The sequence below is a fragment of the Heteronotia binoei genome, chromosome 3 (assembly GCF_032191835.1).
Source record: "Heteronotia binoei isolate CCM8104 ecotype False Entrance Well chromosome 3, APGP_CSIRO_Hbin_v1, whole genome shotgun sequence".
Taxonomy (NCBI): Eukaryota; Metazoa; Chordata; class Lepidosauria; order Squamata; family Gekkonidae; genus Heteronotia; species Heteronotia binoei.
The window spans coordinates 69874481-69900032 of record NC_083225.1 but is presented as its reverse complement, the minus strand read 5'-3'; the positions used below and the strand labels follow the sequence as shown (position 1 = coordinate 69900032).

General features: G+C 38.8%; 2 protein-coding genes across 4 annotated transcripts in view; one reads left to right on the top strand and one right to left on the bottom strand.

The window, feature by feature from the left end:
• Positions 1-1630, bottom strand: part of MOSPD2 (motile sperm domain containing 2) — a 39678-nt gene extending 38048 nt beyond the window's left edge. Inside the window, exon 1 of the mRNA XM_060233998.1 lies at positions 1206-1630. Within this exon, the coding sequence (XP_060089981.1) occupies positions 1206-1214 (9 nt within the window). The 5' untranslated portion in view covers positions 1215-1630. The remainder of the gene's footprint in view (positions 1-1205) is intronic.
• Positions 1531-23012, top strand: FANCB (FA complementation group B). 3 transcript variants are annotated; one of them, XM_060233995.1, is made up of 9 exons: positions 1531-1729; positions 3236-4258; positions 7208-7360; positions 9802-9891; positions 16963-17091; positions 17383-17540; positions 18054-18487; positions 19808-20045; positions 21440-23012. In XM_060233995.1, the coding sequence occupies exons 2-9, from the start codon at positions 3344-3346 to the stop codon at positions 21831-21833; spliced, it is 2511 nt and encodes an 836-aa protein (XP_060089978.1). In that variant the 5' UTR covers positions 1531-1729; positions 3236-3343; the 3' UTR covers positions 21834-23012. The 3 variants fall into 3 exon arrangements, with proteins under 3 accessions (XP_060089978.1, XP_060089979.1, XP_060089980.1); XM_060233996.1 differs by having other exon boundaries at positions 1639-1850; XM_060233997.1 differs by lacking the exon at positions 1531-1729 and adding an exon at positions 1930-2176.
• Positions 23013-25552: the final 2540 nt, after the last annotated feature.

Here is a 25552-nt window from a genome sequence, read left to right as displayed (position 1 = left end):
AAGAAGATATTGGATTTATATCCTGCCCTCCACTCCGAAGAGTCTCAGAGCGGCTCACAATCTCCTTCACCTTCCTCCCCCACAACAGACACCCTGTGAGGTGGGTGGGGCTGGAGAGGGCTCTCACAGCAGCTGCCCTTTCAAGGACAACCTCTGCCAGAGCTATGGCTGACCCAAGGCCATGCTAGCAGGTGCAAGTGGAGGAGTGGGGAATCAAACCCGGTTCTCCCAGATAAGAATCCACACACTTAACCACTACACCAAACCAGCTTCCACCTGGTGTCACTGGGCCTGTAAAGACCCTCGGATTTAAGCAAATTTGGTCGTTAATTGAAGATAGCTTCAGGTTGTCAAACTTCAAATGAAAGTAACCAGAAACACTGCGGAGGTGTGATAACTGAACTACCAAAAGAACAGCAGAAGTCAAACCATTACAACATTCTCTTCTACAAAAAGAAATTTCGACAACAGGTGTTTTGAAGAAGTTTCCCCCAAGTGGAGGTGCAGTGGACACTTCAGTGTATGCTGCCAGCAAGGGACATTACTAAAAACTTCTAGGAAAAGATCCTAGGACAGCGAAGAAATCAAAAGTAGTTGCAGTGCTAATCTATAGCAGCAAAACAAGACAAAAATCCAAAAGCACCTTAAAGACTGACAAAATTTACCCCAATGTAAGTTCTTGACAGTTAAAATTCCAGTCCTCATGGACAATTATCATGAGCTCTGACTCACAAAACCTCATGCTGTGATAAATGATGTTAGAGTTTGAGGTACCACTGGACTTCTGCCTACTTTTGATGAAATCCAAATTTTTAATGGAACAGGTTTGGAAATCATTGTTCAAATCCAGGGCTACTGAAGGCCTTAAGCAGGCTACACAGAACATACGGCCCACCACACCTTTCTAACACGACAGATGCGGCGTGATTTTTGAAATACTATGGGAGAAGAAAGGGGAGGGAAAGGAGAGAAGAAATACTACAACACTTTACGTTGCTTGAGTAGCTGGCCTCTCTGCCTTGCAGGTCCACCCTCACATTCTCCTAAAAGCCATCAAATCATTTGTGCCCCAAAAGAGCACCGTGTCGAATGGCAGCATACACCTGAGCCTTCCTTACTCTCCTGGGACGCAAAGAGAGAAATTAAACAAATGCAAAATAAAAAATGGTCCGTATCCTACCGCCGCACCCCCAGATATTGCTTACCTCCGCCATGGTCTTGTCCGCACCGGATTAAAAGCAGCAACAGGACCGAGAGAAGCAAACGAATGAACACAAGGGCGCGCGCCCGAGGAGGGAAAAGAAGGGGGAGGGAGGAGAAAAGGAATCGCGTGACTATGACTGAGGGAGGAATCGATACCAACCGGCGCCGCGTCCGCGCGCCACCCTCTGCGGCTGCCGCTCCAACAACAATCACCCCTCCTCCCTTGCCCAGCGGCCAACCTCTCAACTCAAGCCGGCTTTAGCTCTACGCGCAAGCGCAGCCACCAACTCTCCACACACCCCGTTACGTCTTTCCGTACGAGTCCACCCCTTCCCTTTGCCTTCTCAAGGCCCACCGAGCACGCCTGTCGTGTTTTGTCATCCCGTCCAGTTGCGCCACTCTTTTCCCACAATGCTCCGCGTGGCGCGAAGGTTCAGACTCATAAACCGCTTTTAACTGTGCTTGAGAGGGCTAGTTTGTGAGGCGCATGCTCCGGAGAGGGTTCGTGATTTCCGATGTGGGGGAGGTAATGAAAATGATTTTAGAGGGACCGTCTTTGTTTTACCACGCATCTTGTTGAGATTAAATTATCCTCTTGGTTTCCTCAGAAATAAATCCTACTGAGTAATCTTGAGACTGATACCTCAGTAAGTATGCTACATAGTGCAGCACAGGGCTTAAATTGCTCGTTTAGCATCCAACGGGCTGAGTTCCCCCTTCCCCCCTCACAATCATACTTGGGAGAGGGCCACAACGACACGTTTCAAGCTCTCCGCAACTGTATTCTTCCCCGTTTGGGGGCGGTCAGCTTGCCGAAGTTCTTCCTAGATGCTAGATACATCCTGGTCTGAATGCCGGTGTAGCGTAAGAGTCTGTCGCGGAGTAGCCTTTATTTGAGATGACCATTATGGCTTTTAGAAGGCTGCTGTTTCTTGGTTTCCGTTGGGCTCTTAAAGTCCAGCACAGTGAGAAGGTAGAGTTCTTAGGAGGTAAAATAAACTAGCATTTTAGACAGTTGAGAAGGGGTCATCTTTTTCAGCGTTGTCCTAACTTCGTTTTCTCTAAGTGGAAAACTAGCACAGTGTATTTTAAAAAAAACCTTGGTTAGAATTTGTCACCCTGATGTGAAAAGTTTTTACATGGGATGTGTGTGCAAAATATAATCTTGCCTTGTATTCAGAAGTAGCACCAACTAGTATCACCTTAGGATTCTGTTTGAGTCCAGTGGCACCTTTAAATCCAACAAAGTTTTATTAAAAATATAAGCTTTCATATATATGCACACTTCATCAAATACAGTGTGTATACACACAAAACCGTATACCTGAATAGAACTTGGTTAGACTTAAATGTGCCACTGGACTCAAAGTTTATCCTGGTGGGCAGCTGTGTTGATTTAACGTAATAAAGTTAGTGTCCAATAGCACCTTTAAGACCAACAAATTTTAATCAGAGTGTAAGCTTTTGTGTGCATGCACACTTTGTCAAACAGCATGGAATGAGAAAAATCTGTCCATACATATAAGGCAGACATTGAACACAAATTAGTGCACAAGCATGTAAGATAATGAAATGTTTTAATAGATGCAACCTTTGTTCTGCTACTTCAGACCAGCATTTGTTACCATCCTGAATAAAGCTTCAGGATTGGATTCTGCGTCTTTATTCTGTTGTATGCGTAGACCAGGCCTCAGTTTGAACATTCCATGCCTCAGGTGTTGCCATTTTAAACATACTTACCAGAAAGTAAGCCCTGTTGAATTCAGTGGCACCTTACTTCTGAGTATATATACTTAAGATTTGATTGAAAGGTGTTGCACTCTTATTTGTTATAATGAATTGGCCATTTGTGTGAATGAGCCTGTTTGAATAGATACTAGCCAACTCTCTTCTTTATTAATGTACTTTTGTCTGGCTTTTCAAGTTTCTAAAAAACTAAGTTCAAAAAACATGTCTCTGCAAATTTCATGATTTGTTGAAAAGCGGTTTAAATTGTATATTATAATATTGATAGGACTTTTTTGTTTTTCAGATTGGAAATATGCTATTCACATCAAGTATTCTACCAAGCAGAAGAATCATGCTAATGGAAACTAAGAAATTAAGCAGTCTTCATGCTGTGGTAGATCCTTAAAGAAAAATGTTAATGGATCAACCAGAGAAGTTGCTGTCTTACAATGGGGAGCTTCTTATTTTCCAGTTATCAAAAGAAAAATCCTCAGAGAGCAGAAACACCAAATTATGTGTCAGAAGAATGATATTCAGAAGTGATACCAAACTGTTTGTTGAGAAGAACATTGGATCATTTAGCATGTGTGGAGAAGGTGTTGAAATAATTCACTGCAGTTGTGTATCTGACTTCAGAACAGGAATAATTCTTCCTTGTATTCTAATGAAAAAGATAAAAAAGAAGAATATTAAGTATATTTTACTGCTGCTTCATAACTTTAACAAATTTGAATTTGTCTTGAATTTTAAACTAGACTATGAACTGAAAGAACCCATAAAGCTACTTGATGGTCCAACAGTCTTATGGGGCTGTGCCAAAAAAATATTTTATATTTCTGCTCAGACTTGCACTGTCTTATGTGCACCTATTGAATTTTCTTCCATTAAATGGGTGGGTCAGGTTAGAAGTGAGGGTATTGTTGTTTTGGGAACAAGAGCTCCTTATTTGTCAGAGGCAGATGATGGGAAAAGTGTTGCCGAATCAGAGGCAGTCATCTGGGGTAGTGAGTGTCTTGCTTATGCTGTGGAGAAACAGAAAGTCCTAACTGGTGCCAGTTTTTTGCCTCATGCTTACAGCAGCATGGTGTCTTGTGTACATATCTGCAGAGCTGAGGCAGTGAGAAACACATTAAGGACATCTGCTGTTGCAGTCACATGCAAAAGCCAGTTGATAGTCTTTCAAGACGGTCTACCCAAAGATGTCTACAAGCTTCCATATGACAAACCCTGTTCCATACAAATAGCTATAGTAGAAGGAGGTCAAGAGCTGGTGGTTGTGTCATTCTCTTCAGGAGAGGTGTGTTCTGTATGGAAAGACAGCTTGCAGGTATTGAGTTACTCTCTTAAAGCTATGTTTGTCCTTAGAAATGCAAAGGCTTGATTTCTTCACCATTGATAATAAGTACATAATCGTTTCTAAACTCTGTTGGAACTTGCGCGTACACAAGTTTCAATGCTGGGACAGTTCTAGACCTATGTGTGTTGCATTGATGCAATTGAAAACACAGTGGAGCTCCCACAAGCATAAGGAATACTTTTCTCTGTTGGTGGCGGAGGGGGGGGGGGACTCAGTGCCAGGGTTTAAGCCAGCTGTGATAATCACCTGTGTTGAAAGTACTTCTCCTTAGTTCCCATAATCATGGCATTACAAGTATACAGTGGCAGTTGAGGAACTCTGCAAGCTCACTTAAATTACGGAACTTGTTTCTGGCCTGAGCTTTTCCCCTGAAAATGCTGAGTATTCAAAGATGGCATCCTTTCATACCTGAAATAAATTTGGTTTGCATACATGACAAATTGTCCTGAATGAAAACTGACTAATGAAAACCCCTGAGACATCTCTTTCATGGCTAAAACATAGCTAATTTTTGTTTGTTTATATATCTTTAATTTACCTTTAGTTTGACAACTGTGATTTAGTTACTTTTGCACACTGTGTTTGAAAGAGAAGTTGATTTTCAGAAAAAGATATCAGACATATGGTATCAGATCTGAAACTAAAAATGGGTATGTGGGTTTTACCCAGATGGTGCCAGAGTTTTCTCCTTTCCTGCTGAAATAAATATTTAAAGAGATGACAGTAAAAACTCTCAAACTTCTTTAGATTTAAGCTTAAATTGGGTACAGTATGAGAAATAGAATTTCCTTGTTTTTTCTTTCTAACCATCATTTTTTCTTTCTAACCTTCTGATTGGTAGTTCCACTGTACAGAAATATCCTTCTGCTATTTTAATTGATGGTATTGTCATATGATTTCATTTAGATATCACATTTGTTAACAATCTGGTCCAGTGGGCATACTTCTTGTTCATTTACTTTAGAACGCTGGACAGGACTCAGCTGTATAATTTATCACAGCTTAAGTAGAAAATGTAGAATTAAAATTTGAACTGTATTAATTCTCCATCCAGGTGTAAATATTAGTCCTTTTTGAAAATGTGAAAATCATGTGAGTGTACATGATTTATATGCATGCATGCAGGTGTGGCCATAAACCTGCATGCATTTGTGCAGCATCATAATATGTGGTGGTTGTTCATTCCCATGAGCCATCTGCTGTTTTTCCAGTGGGGACAATTGTATGGATCATACAGGGATATTCATCCTTACATGTTATGGTGTATACATAGTTGGGGCAGAAATGTTTCAAAGTAATTCATGTGTATAGTGTAGTGTATACCTTTCTTGTAGACTTTTTTCCTGACTTAAACCAAATGTCTTTAGAAATAATCTAATTTGGGTTGCTGGTTAAAAAAATGACTGAGAGTCTTTAAAAAGATTTAATGTTGTGGGTACCTAGAAAATAATAATGATTTGAAAATGAGTCTTACATGCCATTAAGTTGCTTCTGATTTATGGCAACCCTATAAATTAATGACCTCAAATATCCTATCATTGTCATCCTTGCTCTTTCAAACCATAAGCTGTGGCTTCCTCTGTTAAATTAATCATGTCTGTTTTATCCATCTTAAATCAATCCATTTTAAGTCAATCCTCCTCCTTCCCTACTGCCTTCAGATTTTCCTAGCATTATTGTCTTTTCCAGTAAGTTTTGTCTTGTTATAAAGAATATAAACATATTAATTTGAGGCTCAGTTCATATACTGTCTGATGAACAGAGCATTGACTCTTGAAAGCTTATCCCCTTAAAATATTGTTGGTCTCTAAGGGGCTACTGGATTTGAATCTAGCTGTTCACATACTATATTAGTGTGTGCGCCTTATAAGTCATAGGTGTGGCATGCATTTGTACAGTATCATTTTATGTTCTGTTTCTTCATTCCCATGATCCATCTGTTTAAAAGTAAATAGTAGAATAGCTTCCGCTATGCTGTTGAGCTTTATTTCCATCAGTACTACATACGCTTATGTTGATGTTATTAGCAAGCTGATTTAATAAGATGTTACACTGGTGAATATCAGATCATAATACACTTGTGCACATTTTCTTTAGAATTTAATTTTATTGCTTTAAGTTTCCATCTTGTAGCAGCACTGCACAGTGCTTAGCACAAAATAGTCTTAACTGCCACCAGGCCATAGAACGTATAAGCTACTTGTCTAGCCAATCAATGAACCTTAATCTTATCACTTAATAATCTCATACAAGTCCCTGCTAGGCTGTAATCATTCCTGACTTTAAGTATATAAGATGGTCTTCTGACTAAATATGAGAATAATGTGCATGTTTAGCTAAAGTTCAACATTTTTAGATTTCCATTGATTTGAAAATTGGCGTAATGTAGTGACTGCCAATGTGAACTAGAAAGATCCTGACTTGATTTTGACTCAGCCAGGTGGCATTTAGGTAATTCATTAGCATTTGGTCTTTGTTCCCACCCTGAAATAAGGGAGAAATGTAATGCTGACATATCTAACAAGATTTTTGTAAGGATTACTTGTTCAGATTACAGGCAAACATGTTAATGCACAGAAGTGGAAGGGTTTTTTTTTCACCCTTGGACTCCCAGGAGCAGAATTTCAAGAGACTCTGGGAGCTATCATGGGATGAGGGAAAGTCAGGCTCTGGGAGTTCTGCTACACTTCATGATCTCATAGAGTACAAGCTAATATATGTTAAGGACTGCAGAACAATCAAAGTGCTGTATACCTTTTAAGCATTTTTTAAAAGATACAATTAGGTTTATGCTTAGCTTAACTATTAAATCAATGCAACTTAATTTTGCCTGGAGCATATCCAAATATGTGCAAATTGATGAGAGGTGTGTTTGTATGTATTTAAGGAAAGTGTTTCTAATGCTATTTTGTGTTTCAGGTTGCTGCTTGCTGGCAAAATGTGAGCTCTGTTCTGACAGATGACTTTGTTGGCGTTGGAACTGATCAAGTATTAGCGTTTCCAAAGACTGAGTCTATTTCAGAAAAATTAACTACATTTCAAATTACAGACTTTGGAAAATATAATTATGTGGTGAGATGTGTGCATCAATTGTTGGAAAATATTTTAGTAAAAGGGGTATATTAGGCAAAGAGTATATTTTATAGCCTTTCTTTGCAGTTTGACCTGGCACATAACATCCATTAGCTAGATCCTCTCATGCATCTTTGAATCAAACTGGTGGAGTCATCTGAAGCCTCTGCTACAGAAACAACCTTTTCTAGCTCTCAGTAACCTCCTTAGTTTCAGAGGAATTGTGTTATAAAAGGCTCATAGTTTAGTCAAAGATTTGTATGTGTAACACAGTCCCTCTTTAGAAAAAGCAATATGCTTGAACTACTGTTTTACAATTATATGTAGTTTATTTTTAAAAAAAATTACTCCATTTCCATTAAAATTGTTAAGCACCTTGTCATAATTAAACAAAATTAACAATAAACAATATGTAATGATGAATTAGGATAATTAAAACTGTGAATGGATACAGAAACAAACTGGAAAAACAAAATCACAAAAAACCCTGGAAAAATAGAATGGCCTTTGCCTGCTATCTATATATGATATAGCAATATAGTTGCCTGGTGAAAATCCATGGGGAAAGTGTTCCATGGTCTTGCAATGCAGAAGGCCTTATTTCTTATCTGCCTAGTCTCCAGTGGCAGGAGCAACGTGAGAAACACCTTAGCAGATGATCTGAACAAACGAGTGGTTCATAAGGCAGGTCCTTGAGATACTCTGGGCCAGACTGCTTAGGAATTGATAGTTCAAAGGTGGCACTTTGAATTGTGTCCTGAAAAAGAAACCAGTGCAAATCTTTCAGCATATGTGCCTTGTGGCTGCTGCATTTTGAACTGCTTGTGTTTTTGAATGGTTTTTTAAAGGGATCCCAACATACAGTGCATCACTGTAATATAATGTAACCAGAGTGTATGTAACCAGAGTGTAGATAACTGGTAGGGTCACCTTTTCTAGAAAAAGCCATGCCTGGCACATTTGTTGAAATCAGTAAAAGGTCCATTATGCCACAGTCAAGTAGCATCTAAAATACCTCTGCAAGCTGCTACCCTGGTCATTTAAAGAGAAGGCAATCCCATCTAGCCTCCTTGTCAGTGATATCTATCACCAGCAGTATTTCAGTCTGATTGGACTGAGCTTTGGTTTTTTTAGTTCTTATACAACACATTACAGGCATCTGTTCAGTATATTTACCACTAAACCTGAGTCCGGTAAACAAAATAAATAGTGTTGGGTGTCATCAGCATATTTCACCCTGGATGACCACACCCAGAAATTTCACAAAGGTATTAAGCAATATGGAGGAACGGACACGTCTTTGTGAAACTGTGTGGTATAAATTCAGTGTATCAGAGTTTAAAAAAAACCCCATCAGAGCTGTTTTTTGGAACTTGCATCCTGGTTAGGAGATGAGTAATTGGCAGAGTGTGTACCATGTAACTAAGTGATCCAGAAGGACTAAGTTATGACTGACACCAACGTCATTGAGACATCTAGGGTTTTATTCTCTTCTTTTTTGGGCATAGGTAATTTGTTCAGAGCAACCCAGGTAGTTGCAGTTAAAAAATCAAGCTAGAACCCATATCAAAATGAGATTAGGTATCCAGAAGTCATTGGAGTTGAGCTGCCACAATCTCTGTATGTTGCTCAGTTTTTGTGACTGGATAAAAGTTGACAATGGTTAGATTCAAAGAGGATTTCTTTAATACTGATCAGATATTTGTTCTCCTCAAGGCAACTGGAATAACTGAACCCAGCCCATTTAACACAAGAATATTTTATTTATAGCAAGAATATTTGTATCTTTATAAAACACCTGGTTTGAAGTCCCCCATTGAGTGTCCTGGGAGGCTGAAATGCTTTATTGTTTGTTTCTGTTTATTTCAGAAACAGATTGGAATGGGAGATTGCTGAATTCCAATTCAGCCGCAGGACAACCCTCAGGACAATAGAACCTGCAGAGCTTAACAGAGATATTGGGTTCTTGTCTGACTACACATGCTAAGTCACTCAGTTCTCACTTATACCTGGAATTAAACTTTGTTGGTCATAGAGGTGCCACTGGACTCAAACTTTGTTCTCGCATCTCTTTAACTCTTGTATTTATGTGCTGATTTGCTGCCATTCACAGGTCTTGCCAACTGCTTAATCCAATCTCAGCAATACTTATCACACAGTTACTTATGCATCTTGACTTAAAAATATATATTTTGTTGGTCTTAAAGGTGCCACTGGACTGAAAGTTTGTTCTGTTGCGTCAGACCAACACAGCTACCCACCTGAGTTTGGCTTCTTTTAAGTGCATCTTCAAACTGTTTTGTACCAATATCCAGTTCCTTGGGAGATCAGGGCTATTAACTGCATGTATTGGGCTCCGTGGCTCTTACTATTGACAGTCCCCTATACTTGTGCATCATTTACTTTCAAACATTGCATTAATATATTTTGGCTTTCTGTAGAGTAACATCAGCTGTCATGATTTATTTTCTACAAAAGAAGTAGAAGAGAATCGTTTTTTTACCATCAAAGCACTTGAAGCACGATTACAGGTATGTGTCCAACATCTGTCTTTTACTAGTTCTTGGCAACAGCATACACACTTTGTACTGAATGAACTTTTACATGCGATGAAAATTGATTTTGGTTCACTTAACTTTGCATTCTTGTGGCTTGATTTGTAGATTTTGGTAAATGTGAAGCAATGTAGTAGTGTTGATTGCTGAGGGAACCAAGGATGAGTATAAATGATGCTGTTTTAAGGTGGTATAACTATCACTTTGACAATGTATGACCTAATTCCTTTTTTAAAAAATCATGCAGATTTCTTTTTTGTAGGCATTTATTCATTAAACAAAGTGTTGTACTGCATCTGTTGTTTAAGGATTTCATTTCACAAGATTTTTATGGGCAATAAACAGGAAAAGAAAAGTACAAATTGTTGACAATAGTAATTTATCTCCCAATTCAAACAGTTCATGTTTTTAAAAAATCCTGTTATACCTTGTTGGGCTTGTTTCTCAAGCTTTTTTTGTTCAGCTTTAGTAATAGAAACCTTTCAGTTCTGGGCATTTTCCTACTGTGTTTGTCTTGTTGTTTACCTGAGTGCTACTGCAGTTGGGCAGATTTTTTTTATTAATTTGTTCTGAGACAACCCTGATGGGAGATCCTGGCATAATCTCCATCTCTTGAGGAAAAAACTGTAGTTTCTATCCTTAGCACTGTGCATTTCGTGTTATTGAAATTTTTAAACAGAAAAAGATTTAAAAAAGAGAAAAGAAAAAGAATCAAACTATAACAACTGCGAAAAAGTAGGAATAAATAATCTCCAATTTTCTCTGTGATGGAAAAATATACATTTACATGTTACAGCCTTATTCTAAAATTGCAGTAAGCTTATTATGTTTACCTCTTAATCTTCATAACCACAAATCACCGGTTCACTTTTTCCATTTCACACAAGAAGTGCATAAGCAGTTTCCATATAGCCATACATTTAAGTAATTTCCTTTATAAAAAAAAAAGTAAGTTTGGCCATCTCTTTAAGCTCCATCATCTTCACCAGCCATTCCATTATTGTAAGTAATGTCACAGCTTTCCATTTTTGGAAAGCAAAATTCCATGAGTGTTTTCTAATTGTTTATCCATTAGTCCCAACAAAAAAAGCCTGTAGTTTCATTGTTATATTAGTCTTTAAAATTTTCTGGATAAATGGTATCCAGTTGGTATCCAATATTTTTTAGCTTTGTTAATATATCCAACATAGATTATAAAATGTCCCTTCATGCTGTTGACACTTCCAGCATTTATTGCAAACAATTTTAAATATTTTTGCTAATTTATCTGGTATCATATACTACTGATACATCATTTTATAAAAATGCTCTTTCAAATGAGAACTTAATGTAGATATATTTATTTATTCATTATATTGGATTTATAGCCTGCCGAATGGGCTCTGAGTGGGTAACAACAATAAAAAATACAAAGTTAAAATCCGATTCATTTAATAAAACAATATAACGGTCTAAAAACAATAATTCTGGAATTGGTGGTACCATTTAAGCCCCTTTGGCCACAAATCTTCCCATTGTTCTATTTGTATATTATATCCAAAGGGTTTTTTTGCTATTTTGTCCTAAATTCTTTCACCTGTTCTTCTGTCTTCAGTTTCAGCAAAAGATTATACATTTTAGCAATAACATGTTTCAAATACAGTTATAGATTGACCAGAGCCATACAACCTTTTATCAACTTTAAACCTTTCCTGTCATTGTGCATAGAAAAACCATTGACAGCTATATCCTTGTGCTAGCAAATCCTCTCTCGCTTTCATTGTAGATTCTCCTTGTGAGAAGTCTAATATATACCAATATGTTAACCACTTGTGCTTTAGTTACATTTTTCGTTTTAAAAAAGAGGCTTCTTGTATTGAGATCCACAGAAGTATTTTTGGACACAACCTAGGCTTATATTTGTTCCATATTCTCAAAACAGCATGCGTAATATAATGATTTTTTGAATCCACCTTAAGTTTTATTTTATCATACCATAGAAAGGCATGCCCTTTTAACTCCAATAACCTTTTATTTTTCAACAAAGAACCATTCTTTCAACTATACCAAACAACAAGCAGTGAAGTAAACTTTCAAGTCAGGTGACCTCAAACCACCTCTTTCTTTTGCATCTTATAATGTTTTATATTTAACACTTTTTTTTCCTTGCATACAAATCTTGATATATCCTTCTGCCATTATTGAAATGGAACATCAGATGTCAAAAAAGCCATGTCTGAAACAACAATATCATTCTACATAAAATGTTCATCTTAGTTACAGATATTCTCCCCAACAATGCCAAATGCAATTTTTCTCATCTAAGGAGATCTTTTTAAATTTCTTTTCAGGTGATAAGATAGTTATTATGAAATAACATACAATTCATATTTGACAATGTAATTCCAAAATGTTTTACTTTATTTTCAACCTTAAAACCTGTTTTATTCATTGACACTGCTTGTTCTTGTGAATTTATATTTGTTAACATCTTTGTTTTCTGTTTATTAATTTCAGGGTCTGCTAGTGCACTAATTTTTTTTTTAATTTAAGCATCAGTCACCTCCTTTTAAAGTGTTCAAGACTAAAACCAGGTCATCGGCAAAACCTCTCAATTTATAATTCTCTTTTAAAACCTTTATTCTCCCCTCTCCCATTTTTTCATCTTGTCATATCTCTAATTAGAATTTAAAGAACTAAGATAAACAAGAGAGGAGATAGAGGACAACCTTGTCTTGTTCCTTTTTGAAGCTCACATGGTTTGATTAAATCTCCATTGATGATAATTTTTGCTGACTGAGGTGTCAGTTGGTTTTCCATTTTATGAAGTTCTCATCAAAGTTTGTATTTTCTAAAACTTTAAACATAAAAACCCAATTCAAATACTCTATAACTAAGAAAATTAAAGCAGCTTGTTTTATATTATGTTTTCCTAAAAAACTCCTATCAAGAACAGTTCTGACATTGCACTTCAGCTGCCTCTTAGGTAAAGATTCATATGATCTTCGTGAATAAAGTCTTGTGAAATTATTTCAAGTCTTTCTGATAATATTGTAGTAGAAGCTCTCATGGATTGCTGCCTTGACGTGGTGAGAGGGCTTGCGCAGTTCAGTGAGGCTGTGGGCTATGCCATGCAGGGCCACCCAAGATGGACAGGCCACAGCTGAGAACCCAGACAAAATGTGATCTGCTGGAGAAGGAAATGGCAACTCACTCCAGTATCCTTGCCAAGACAGTAACAAACCCACTCCAGTATCCCCATGGACAGTAACAAAAGGCTAAAAGTTATGGTGCTGGAAGATGAGCCCCTCAGGTCAGAAAGTGCCCAGTATGCTACTGGGGAAGAGCGAAGGGCAAGTCCAAGTAACCAAAGAAAGAGTGAAGTGGCTGGGCCAAAGTCGAAAGGACGCTCAGCTGTGGATGTGTCTGATGGTGAAAGAACGCTCCAATGCTGCAAAGAACAATACTGCATTGGAATGTGGAATGTAAGATCTATGAATCAAGGTAAGCTGGATGTAGTCAAACAAGAGATGGCAAGACTGAACATTGACATCTTGGGAATCAGCGAACTAAAATGGATGGGAATGGGTGGATTAACTCAGAGGATCACTACATCTATTATTGTGGGCAAGAGCCCTGTAGAAGAAATGGTGTGGCCTTTATAGTTAACAAGAGAGTGAGGAAGGCAGTAATGGGATACAATCTCAAAAATGGCAGAATGATCTCTGTCCGTATCCAAGGCAAACCAATATCACAGTAATCCAAGTCTATGCCCCAACCACTGATGCAGAAGAGCCTGAAGTGGACCAGTTCTGTGAAGATCTACAACACCTTCAGGAATTAACACCAAAAAAAAAGGTCCTCCTCATCATAGGGGACTGGAATGCCAACGTGGGAAGTCAAAAGGTAACCGGAACAACTGACAAGTTTGGCCTTGGAGAACAAAATGAAGCCAGGCAAAGGCTAATAGAGTTCTGTCGAGAGAACAAACTGGTTATAGCGAACACCCTCTTCCAACAACCTAAAAGGCGACTCTACACATGGAGATCACCTTATGGGCAACACAGAAATCAGATTGATTATATACTCTGCAGTCAAAGATGGAGAGGCTCCTTACAGTCAGCAAAAACAAGACCTGGAGCTGACTGCGGTTCAGATCATGAGCTACTCATTGCAAAATTCAGGCTTATACTGAAGAAAACTGGGGAAGCCATCAGGCCATTCAGGTTTGACCTTGATCATATCCCTTATGAATATACAGTGGAGGTGAAGAATAGGTTCAAGAAACTAGAGTTGATAGAGTGCCGGAAGAACTATGGACAGAGGTTTATGCATTGTACAGAAGGCAGCAATCAGCACCATCCCAAAGAAAATGAAATGCAAGAAAGCAAAGTGGCTGTCTGATGAGGCTTTACAAATAGCTGAGGAAAAAAGAACAGGGAAAGGCAAAGGTGAAAAAGAAAAATTCACCCAACTGAATGCAGATTTCCAGAGAACAGCAAGGAGAGATAAGGAGGCCTTCCTGAAAGAACAATGCAAAACAATAGAGGAAAATAATATAATGGGAAGAACAAGAGATCTTTTCAAGAAAATTAGAGAAATCAAAGGAACGTTTTGTGCAAAGATGGCCATGATAAAGGGCAAAACAGTAGACACCTAATAGAAGCAGAAGAGATCAGGAAGAGGTGGCAAGAATACACAGAAGAATTATACAAGAAGGATCTCAACGTCCTGGACAATCATGACAGTGAAATCGCTGACCTTGAGCCAGACATCCTGGAGTGTGAGGTCAAATGGGCCTTAGAAAGCATTACTAACAATAAAACGAGCGGAGATGACGGTATCCCAGTTGAGCTATTCAAAGTTCTAAAAGATGATGCTGTTAAAGTGATGCACACATTATGTCAACAAATTTGGAACAGGTCACTTTATATTCCAATCCCAAGAAGGGTAATGCCAAGGAATGTTCAAACTATCGCACCATTCCACTCATTTCACATGCCAGCAACGTCATGTTAAAGATCCTACAAGCTAGGCTTCAGCAGTATGCAGATCGGGAACTACCAGAAGTTCAAGCTGAGTTTCAGAGAGCTAGAGGAACTAGAGATCAAATTGCCAACATTTGATGGATTATGGAGAAAGCACGGGATTGTCAGAAAAACGTCTATTTCTGCGTCATTGACTACGCTAAAGCCTTTGATTGTGTGGATCACAACAAACTGTGGCAAGTCCTTAAAGAGATGGGAGTACCAGACCACCTCACATGTCTCCTGAGAAACCTGTATAAGGGTCAGGAAGCAACTGTCAGAACGGGATATGGAACAACTGATTGGTTTAGAATAGGAAAAGGAGTTCGACAAGGATGTATATTGTCACCCTGCTTATTTAATTTATATGCAGAGTACATCATGTGGAATGCTGGCCTGGATGAAGCACAAGCCGGAATTAAGATTGCAGGGAAAAACATCAACAACCTCAGATATGCAGATGACACCACTCTAATGGCAGAAAGTGAGGAGGACCTAAAGAACCTCTTGTTGAGGGTGAAAGAGGAGAGCACAAAAGTAGACTTGAAACTCAACATCAAGAAACCTAAGATCATGACATCCGGCCCCATCACACCTTGGCAAATAGAAGGGGAAGACATGGAAGTAGTGACAGACTTCACATTTCTGGGATCCAAGATCACTGCAGATGGTGACTGTAGCCATGAAATTAAAAGACGTTTGTTCCTTGGGAGGACAGCTATGGTGAACCTGGGCAGTATAATAAAAAATAGAGACATCACCGTGCCAACAAAAGTCCATATAGTCAAAGCGATGGTATTCCCAGTGGTAATGTATGGCTGTGAGAGCTGGACCATAAGGAAGGCCGAGCGCAGAAGAATAGATGCTTTTGAGATGTGGTGCTGGAGAAGAATCTTGAGAGTCCCTTGGAATGCAGGAAGTTCAAATCAGTCAGTCCTAAGGAAAATCATCCCATACTATTCACTGGAAGGTCAGATGCTGGCGCTGAAGTTCAGATACTTTGGCCACCAAATGAGAAGGGAGCACTCACTGGAGAAGATCCTGATGCTGGGAAAGACAGAAAGCAAAAGAAGAAGGGAACGGCAAAAAATGAGATGGCTGGACAGCATTACTGATGTAACAAACACGAATTTGAGCAGACTTCAGAGGATGGTGGAAGACAGGAGGGCCTGGCATGACTTTGTCCATGGGGTCCCAAAGAGTCGTACTCGACTGTGCGACTGAACAACAAAGAAGCTTATTGTCATTGTTCGCTAGTGAAACTGGTCAGTTGTTTTTTGTTGAAGCCAAATCTTGAGCTTTTTTGTGTATTAAATGTTTTATTGTCCTCTCTCCAGGTTTCTAGCATCTTGCGCCTGAAAAATGAAGTTAATTGTACTTTGCAATGGCTGCACAATTTCATCTTCAAAATACTTACAGATCAGTTTCAGTTTCAGAATACTCACAGATCTGATAAGCTATCTAGTCTTGGAGCTTTTCCAGATGTAGTCTTTTTAATAGCCTTTTGTACTTGTCTGATGGTTATAGGACTGTTCATAATTTGTCTTTGTTCTCCTGAAATCTTGGACAAATTTTATTTTCTAATATATTCATCCTTCTCGAGGGTTTTTTATAGGGACCTTGTGGTTTTTGTATAGATTGGAATAATATTTATAAAAGTTTTTGAATGCCCATATTGTCTGTTAATACCTTATTTTCTTCTTGTATTTTCAATATCATTTTTTTTCCTCTTTCTTTTCTAAGCCAGCCATTTCCCTGGTTTATTTGCAAATTCAGAATTTCTTTCCTTAACATAATTCAATTTTGTTTTCATCTGTCTTGTTGCCTTTACTGCAATACATAGATCCTCTTTGATTTTTTAGATGATCTTTATATCACCAGTTTAGTTGTCCAGTATTTAGGAAAATCCAGTTTCTAAGTTAAGGGATCAGATATTTTTTATTGATGAAAGTGCAGTTTTAATGGTTACCTCACACTGGGCCTTTTATGCCTTGCTTAAATTATCTATAACGTGCATCCTTTATTTTGTTCTCTTGCATAGGTTGGCTTCACTTCTGTTCATGAGCTGCAGCGGCATTTAAAGCTCAAAGAGAAAGTTCTGATGAAAAGTTGTGCAGCATTAATAAACCTAGTTCAAGGTCAAAAACAGAGTTTTCCAAGCTCAGAAAAGGTAAAAATTCATGAAGAGGTATTATATTTTGCAGGAAGTAGTATTGTTCTTGAAGGTGTTGCAAAGACATTTAACTGACCTTCAGTGAATTAAAACTCTTGTGGAAAACTGGAAGACCTCTCAGATGTTTCTGTTGTACATAAAGAGCACACCTATAGTAACTTTATCCCTACCTTCCCCCGCTAAAAAAAGAAAACCGTATTGTTTGTGTCACAAGCCATTGCTCAAATTCTTTTTCTACAGCTTTGGGAACATGTTTAAATATGTATATGTATATCTTTTTCATGTAAGGAAGGACTTGTTTCTCTTTGGGATGAAACTCCGAAGCCTTTTGATAATGGCATATCAACCCCACCTAAAGACCCAGAACAATTTGTAGAGGAGGTTTGGTACCATGTAGTGGATGACTGCTTAGTGGTTGGAGTAAAACTAATGGAATCATTTGACTCGTAAGTAGTTTAACTTATCTATGGTGATGCTGGTACTTAAAGCCTACAACTGCAAAAGCATCAGGCAATTGAAGCACCAAAAATAAATGTAAAAACCAGGGGTTTGATTTGACCAGAGATTTTTCTTCCCCCTTTGGAATGCTATGTATTACTCCAGTCGTCTGGAAGAAAAACATTCATCAGGACACCATTGGATTTTCTGAATTTTATTGTTTTACTGTTGCATCTCTGTTTTGTTTTTTAGTCTGTGTATTGTTTTATCTGAAGTAAATTGCCCAGAACATTGCTTGGACCGAGATGAGGCAATTCAGTAAATTAATAATAATAATGATAGAAGTATAAATGCTATGTCTTGACATTCTGTATATTTTAAGCATTAAAATAACCTTTAAATGTATGTTCTGTTTTTAATGTATTTGTAAGGTCACACTTTCTGCATTAAAAAGTGAGCTTGAAACTGGGTGTGGGAGAGGCATGTTCTGCATTTTATGTTGTTTTTTGTTTATTACACAGGCAACTCTGTGATGTCACCTTATCACTAGTAATGGATCATAAATACCCTTCATTCTTTCCAACTAAGTGCCGGTGCAGTGTCTTTATGTTGAAGAAAGTCCTGCTAGCAGAGTCCGCATCACACTGGCAACCACAACCAGTACCTAAAAGGATAAAGCTAAATTACTATAGTGGAAAAGGGGGATATGGAGAACCTTCTCAAATAAAGGCAGTTGGGACAAAAGTTTTCACTGCAGTTACTGCTCTTTCTCCTTTTTTGGCATTCCATCAAGTGTGGTGTAGGGTCCTGTTGCATGCAAAGGAAAAAAATTGCAAGGATGAAAATTTCCAGAAAAACAAAGCACGAACTTTATTATGTGGGAGAATTTTCTTAAGCATGGAGGCAATTTCCACTGGAAAACACTCAGTAAACCTTAAAAATTTCAGATATGCAGGTAAATCAAAATCAGAACAGAAAGAAGAGATATCTTCATGTAACTTCTATTTTTTTATATATGCGATTAGTAACTATGTTGCTACTAACCTTGGTAATAAAGTATTAAAATCTGAAGCTTACTTTTAGTTATATCATTTAATATAGAAAACAGTTTACAGTCCTGTTTAGGAAATGAACCTGAAATATGTAGGGGTTTTTTACATTGCTCATTCCAAAAGTCACAAAGGACAACAGTGGTTTTTCATAAAATGAAAATCTGCTAAGACACAGGTTGTCACGCCCCTGTTGCCCCCTGGGGGGTCCCCTGGCGGCCAGCCCTCCCAGTGGACCCTCGAAACCAGCTGTGGAGGCCTCAGAATTGGATAGGGGTGGAGTTGCGTCACCCAGCCTCCTATCCCTGGTGATGTTTAGGACTCCTGTCTTTCTGAGTGGGCAGCCCTGTCTTCACATCCACCATCCTTCCTCCCTGACCTCCCAGCATGGCTTCCTTTTATTCCCCTGGGAGCCCCACCCCTTCCCTCCTGCTTTCTCCACAGGCTGGCCCCACCCTTCTTCATAAGCCTCAATGCCGATCTCGGGCGTCCTGGGGCGAGGCCTTCATCCGGCTCACGTGCCGGCCACCTGGTGGGCTGGGCTACTGGCGCTGCCACAGTTCGGGCCAGGCCTCGTAGGCTCCCTGGTGGCCAGTTGGCTCCTTCCATGTCAGGCAGCCACAGGGTCTAGCACGGCTGCCACTCGATCCTCCAGGCTCCTCGGGCCGTGTGGAGGTGAGTGGGGATGTTGTGGGTGGCCCTGGTGCCCGCCGGGGAGGTCCGTCGCTGGCGGGGCTTGATTGGGGGGTTGACCGAGGTGGAAGTGACTGTGGCTGGGGAGGCGGTTGTGGGGGGGCCAGCCCCCATCCCTTCCGGCCAAGTTCCAAAGCAGGACACATAATCTTGTCACTGGCTTTCCTTAAACAGCAGGAATTGAGTATCTGTGGGAAGGATAATTTCAGACGTGAATTAGCCACCATAACAGCTGGTTTGGGTTGATGTTAGAGATGTTGCATAGGGTGGTATCGGAGAGAATGGTGGCCCTGAACAAGCAATGCCAAAGTAGATTTCTACTACAGAATAGCATATTAAATTTAAATTACTTGCAAGCAGTAAAGGGATAGGGCAGCAAACATACACAAACGATTTCTTGGTTTTTTTAACAAAAACTGCTAGAAATAGTACTTTTCTAGGTGACAAGAAATAGATTTGGATCATTCAGATATTTCACTAATGTATTTTTATACTTTTAAAAATATTGTTAATATCTTCTGCCCCTGCTGTAGGCTCTGTGAAAGATATTGTTGCTCTTTGTGCAGCATCGCACAAACTGTCCTTTCAAATAATCTCCCCTGACTGCATGCTGACTCGTGTGAACACATGGCTATTGGAACAAATGGAGTGTACACCAGTTGAAGAATATCCTGATTTTAAATTCTGCTGTAAATATGGAAATCTGAATGGTACACTCTTCAACTGGAATCTAGAAACACCGTTTGAAGGAACTCTAACAGTCTTTTGCAGGTAATAGCATTTAGCTGAATTATCTTGCTGTCAATTTACTGAGTTGTGACACAGAAGGAATGCCAACTTTGCTGTCACTGCAGTGTAAAACAATTTTGGAAAAGTTATTCTGTGCAGGCTAAAGAGCAAACAATTTGATAGTCTCTTGTCACTTAAATGATTTGTGTAGGTGAGCATAGCCATGACCTGGATAGCCCAGGGTAACCTTATCTCATCAGATCTTGGAAGCTAAGCAGAGTCAGTCCTGGCCAGCATTTGGAAGAGAGACCTCCCAAGGAATAGCAGGGTTGTGACACCAGAGGCAGGCAATGGCAAAACCACCTCTGAATGTCTCTTGCCATGAAAACCCTACAGAGTTGCCATAAGTCAGCTGTGATTTGATGGCACTTTCCACCAGGAGGTGAACATATTTTTCAAAAATTGCAGTTGCTTAATGCATTTTGGATAAGGTAGTGTTAAATTCTGCGCCATGTCAGTGCTAAGGAAAGGGGGGAAAGCAGCTGCTTGCTAATGTCAGGGAAACCTGATTGAAAGCAATGGGCTCAATCAGAGGGAATCAGTGGAGTGTAAACGTGCCCAACTTCTTCTGAATTTTCCTAATACTTGTAAAGATATTTGGCATAGCTTTGTATGAAACATTTTTGTTCAGCACAGATGTTCATGCTGAACTTGATCAGCAAGTATTATTCAGATATGCCACCCACCGGGAGTTTTTGAAAGAAAAAAGTCAATTAATGAAACCTATATAACAAATATCCTATTTCATCTACACAAAAGCTTTATCATACTCAGTAAACTCACTGAAATCTTCAAAAGAGCCTCCTTTTCTAAAGGCTGCTAATGCAGAACAGTGGTCTCCATTGCAATGCATATTTTGATTTGATTAAAGTATTTAAATTAGAATTACAATATCATTCAAAACTGGTGGTGGAAAATGCCATCTAGCCCTAGCCAAGTTATGAATCCCCATAGGCTTTTCAAGGCAAGAAACAAACAGGTAATTTGCTATTATTTGCCCCTGTGTACCCTGGACATCCTTGGTGGTCTCCCATCCAAGTACGACCCAGGGCTGACCTAGCTTAGCTTCTAAAATCTGACCAGATCAGGCAAGCCAGGGCCATTCAACTCAGGGCCCATTCAAAGCTTTACTTGCAATGTACTGTCCTCCTAGAGAAGTATACAGTTTACATAACTGTTGCTGCTGATGTCTTTTCAGTATGTCTTCCTTGCTCTCATACTTGTTATGTGCTCCAATAGAAACTCCTTTTTCAGCTTTCAGTATCTGGAAATATATTGTTTTGTGAACAATCTTCTGTTGTATATTTAAGCCTTTCTAAATTAATTTTTTTTAGTACACAAAAATTGATCTCACTAAAAATTCTTCTACTTCACAGACACCAAACTGCCTTGTTCCAGTGTCTTCATAGCCTCTTTGGATTGTTACCATCAGCTTGTAAGATAAAACCCTTGAGATTAAGAAGCAAGAAAGTACTTGTCGAACAGCTTGCATTAGCTTTAGAAAAGGAAATGGTTTCTCTCCAGCTTTCCCTTTCCTCTGCTTTATGCAAAACTGAAAACAACTTACCTCTAGATGATGAAGAAAGTAAAGAAACAGACAGTGTCCCTGCAGTGCAACAATTCAGAGAAGCATTTAAAAAGGAGCAAAAACAAAGCGTCGTGGATACAAACCGAACAGTGGATGGTACCATCTACAGAAGACTTATCTTGAATGTAGCTGAAGCTCAGCTGAATTCTGACCCAATCGCATGGCAATGCTCTTCTTTCTAACTGTATTTTCAGTAATTTTTTTATAATGAAAAAGTACATAGTGATTCTTCTTATGCATAATTTCATTTTATGATGCAAATGAGCTCTGTAAGTGTTGTAATGTCTATTTAGGGAGTGCTTGATTGCAAGGGAATTCTTTTGCTAATATTCACAAGACTATGGCAAACATCTGTTTGAGTTATGCAAAAGTATACTTGCTGCTATAAGTACTTCTTTAATATTTTGTACCCCCCTGCTATGTTTGGTATCTCACTTAAAACAGACTGGGAGTCTTTGAAATGGGAAGGGAGAGGAAGGGGTCTGTCAAAACCTTCATAAATACCATTGTTTGACAGCCCTTACACTTAACTGTAGCCTGTTTTACAAGTCTGCAATGGCACACTAGATGAAGTGGTACACACTTTGTTCACTCTGTTGTAGCCAAAGCATCTTCTGAAGGCCACCGCACAGTACACCAAGGGTACCACACAGTTAGAAAAATCACCCTACTGTAGGTATTTACAATAGGATGCATACTGTATTTCTGTATGCAATGGCATGCGCTCAGGACAAACTGCTGTGGCTTTATTTTTCTGTCTGCACAAAAATGTAATGTATTGGGATAATTTGTCACAGCAAAAATAATCTATTGTTTGAAATTAGTGAAGTTCGCTGTGAATGTAGTCTCGGCTACTAAATGCTGTGGGTGGCTGCTGGCATTATATATGGGTAGGCTGAATGGAGCCCTCTAGCTGAAACTTACGGAACTATTGAATAAAGGTACCAAACACCCCCCTCCATGCAATATAGATGTATTTTTCTTATGAAATTACAAGTTATCAACATAACTGCCTCTATCTTAATGTTGATTTTTTTTTAATTCTGAATTCTTATTCTTTATTTTTTAACTGTCAAAATGTTAATTGCACTTAATCATGCTATGACTACAGCAGGAGAGTCCTTTACTCTGCTGCTGCATCTTGCTATAGGCAAATACATTTCAAAATGTCATTGGGATGCCAATATTTATTAGTTGGTCTTTAGCCAAACCTACCTCACAGGGTTGTTACGAAGCTTGTAAAGTACTTTTTATATGGTAAAGTGCATACAACTGATGGTTGGATTTACTGGCAAGTTTCACAAATACGTTTCTCAGACTCAAGATTTATGCATTTATTAAAGACCCAATTTAAGTGACAATCTGATGTGAAAGCTGATCACTGAGGACAAGTGAGGGGGGTGAATGCAGTACAATTTAGTGAGTCAAGTCGCTGAAACATGGACAGAATTTTCACTGGACAAGAGCTACATTTCTATACTTTTACAAAACTGAAGAAGTTTACTTTTCCTTTCATGGGTAAACTTTTGGTGTTCTATGGCCATTTTTTTTTAAAGTCTAGATTCTTGATTCTGTAAAGAAAAACTTCAATATTATATCTAGAAAAGGTAGTGATATGTAACTTTCTGGCATTCTGATTATGAACGTGTATGCAAAATATATTCTTGCTGTGGTAGTTTATGTCCCCAAGTACAGTTCAAGTGTGCATGCTCACACAACTATGATCATGTCGGAGAAGGTTCTAGTCAGTCTCTCATTCCTTATGTTGTAACATGCAAACCCTAAATTTCCCTGTCAGCTTCTCTTTTACATATCCCCCTTTCACTTGACACTATTCTCTTTTCTATAAGTGTAATTCAACATTTTTCCTTAGGCAGCCTCTGACAGAGAATTGTATTAAGCAAAGATTTTCTTTCTTCCTCAGAAACTGGGTTGAAAACACAGTGCTTCCTCATCTGTGCCCAGTAATCTCAAAAGATTCTTTGATCATACTGACTGCAGGTAGGCAATGTAGCACTCTGAGTGGTGTATTTACTGTTTTGAAACTCAACTGTTGGAGCAACTGACAGTTACTGCTGTGCCCTAGGGTCTCCAGCATATATTAAATGATTTGTATCCAGTGAAAGCTTCTCAATCTGGTTTCTACTTCAAGTATCTGAGGAAAATTAAAATTAGTCCAGTAGCCAGGAGATAGCATATTGGGGTATTTTTTGATAAAGAATCTTTAAAAAGCAGGATACTAAGAGTTACAATTGTATGTAGCTTGCTTCCTTTAAACCAATATGCAAGTCTGTGGATACTTTTTCATATGATGAACTCATTATTTTAATGATGATTCATAAAAGCATTGATCTTATGGGCATTTGGCGTGGTTTTTTGGGAGGGTTTTTGTATCTCGGATACTGGATTCTACTGGAACAAATCTGCTAATCTCATAGCCAATTGGCTTTTCATACTTTAAGGTGTTCATGCTCTGGGAAAAGAGAACATACAGGCTTATTGTAAGACTTCTACTCAGCCTCACAAGTGTGGTAACCAGGGTTTCTGTCTGTTCTTGTCTTTCTCGGATCTCCAATGGACTGAGCCCTTTAAGGGGAAGGCATATATGTTGTTCTCAGCAAAACTAACAGAAGCTGATTCCAAATCAACTGATGGTCTGTTGTGGAAATAATGTTGGCTTGACTACAAAGAAACAATCCAGTGGGAAGGCTTGTAGTCTGACTGATTCCTTACTCATTTTGGTTGTCAACATTCTAAAAACATTAATCTTCCTAAGCAGAGTTGTCTATGGAATGTTTGTTTTGGAATCATTAGTTTTGATATGAATAGCCCTGACCTGGATGACCCAAGCCAGCCTGATCTTGTCAGATCTCAGAAACTAAGCAGTGTTAGTATTTGGATGTGAGACCACCAAGGAGGTCCAGGGTTGCTACCCCAAGGCAGGCAATGGCAAACCGCTTCTGATAGTCTCTTGCCTTGAAAATCCTATGGGTCACCATAAGTCAGCTGCAACAGAATTTTCCACCAATGGATCTGAGCAAGTGGGAGACTTAAATTTGCTTTTTTATTCCTAGCATTCACTGAAGAACTTCATGTATATTAATAAAAATGCTAGTTTGTTTTATATTAGCTGACATAGCTGAGGTATTTTCAGCACATTGGACTGCTGAAAATGATATTCAAGAATTTGAAACAGCAATGATTTTAGTATTGGGCTTCAACACTCATTTTACCTAGCGATACTTCATTACCTCCTGAGTAAACATCCATAAGCCCAATAATCTCTAACTTAAATAGAGCTTCCCTTAGGCTGCAGAGCCCACTCCCTCCCTTACATACAGCAGTTCCTGTAAATGCTGAATTTAGCTGTTTAGTAAATATGCTTATCTCTTATTTTCTCAATTGGTAACTTCTGCTTTTGGGAAAAGTTTGCATTCTTGTAGGTGTGTATTGTGGTTGTGGGTTTATGTAGTCATCGATAGCTTCTTGATGATGTCATTGCACTTGGTCTGATAAGTCTTGGAACTGCACATTGGATAGGGTTTGGATTGTTGAAATGATTAGTTCCAATTAAAGCAGAAGCATATAGATAACCAGGGTTTTATGGTACCCTGATTCCATCCTCTGTTTTGCTTACATCGGGATTTCTCCCTTTTTTGAATCCAGTGCTAATCATGAAGTCATGTGACAAGTTCATACCTATAGGTCCTTGCATCCAGATGTGTGCATACAGCCAGTTCCTGGGTGTGAAGGTTGGGTAATAATCTCATGCTGTCATTAAAGGAGGCGAATAACAATATATTTTGACTCCTAAGAAACATAAGAGAACATAAGAACAAAGTAGCAGCTTTTTACTCAGTTGACATTGGGGTGACAAATCCATAAGGGTGCAACCATCCCT

Excerpts from the sequence above, each read along its gene's own strand:
- FANCB (XM_060233995.1), top strand. The coding sequence starts at position 3,344 with ATGTTAATGGATCAACCAGAGAAGTTGCTGTCTTACAATGGGGAGCTT. Across the intron at positions 9,892-16,962 it reads CACTTGAAGCACGATTACAG|GTTGGCTTCACTTCTGTTCA; the intron begins GTATGTGTCCAA and ends TCTCTTGCATAG. Across the intron at positions 17,541-18,053 it reads CTAATGGAATCATTTGACTC|GCAACTCTGTGATGTCACCT; the intron begins GTAAGTAGTTTA and ends TTTATTACACAG.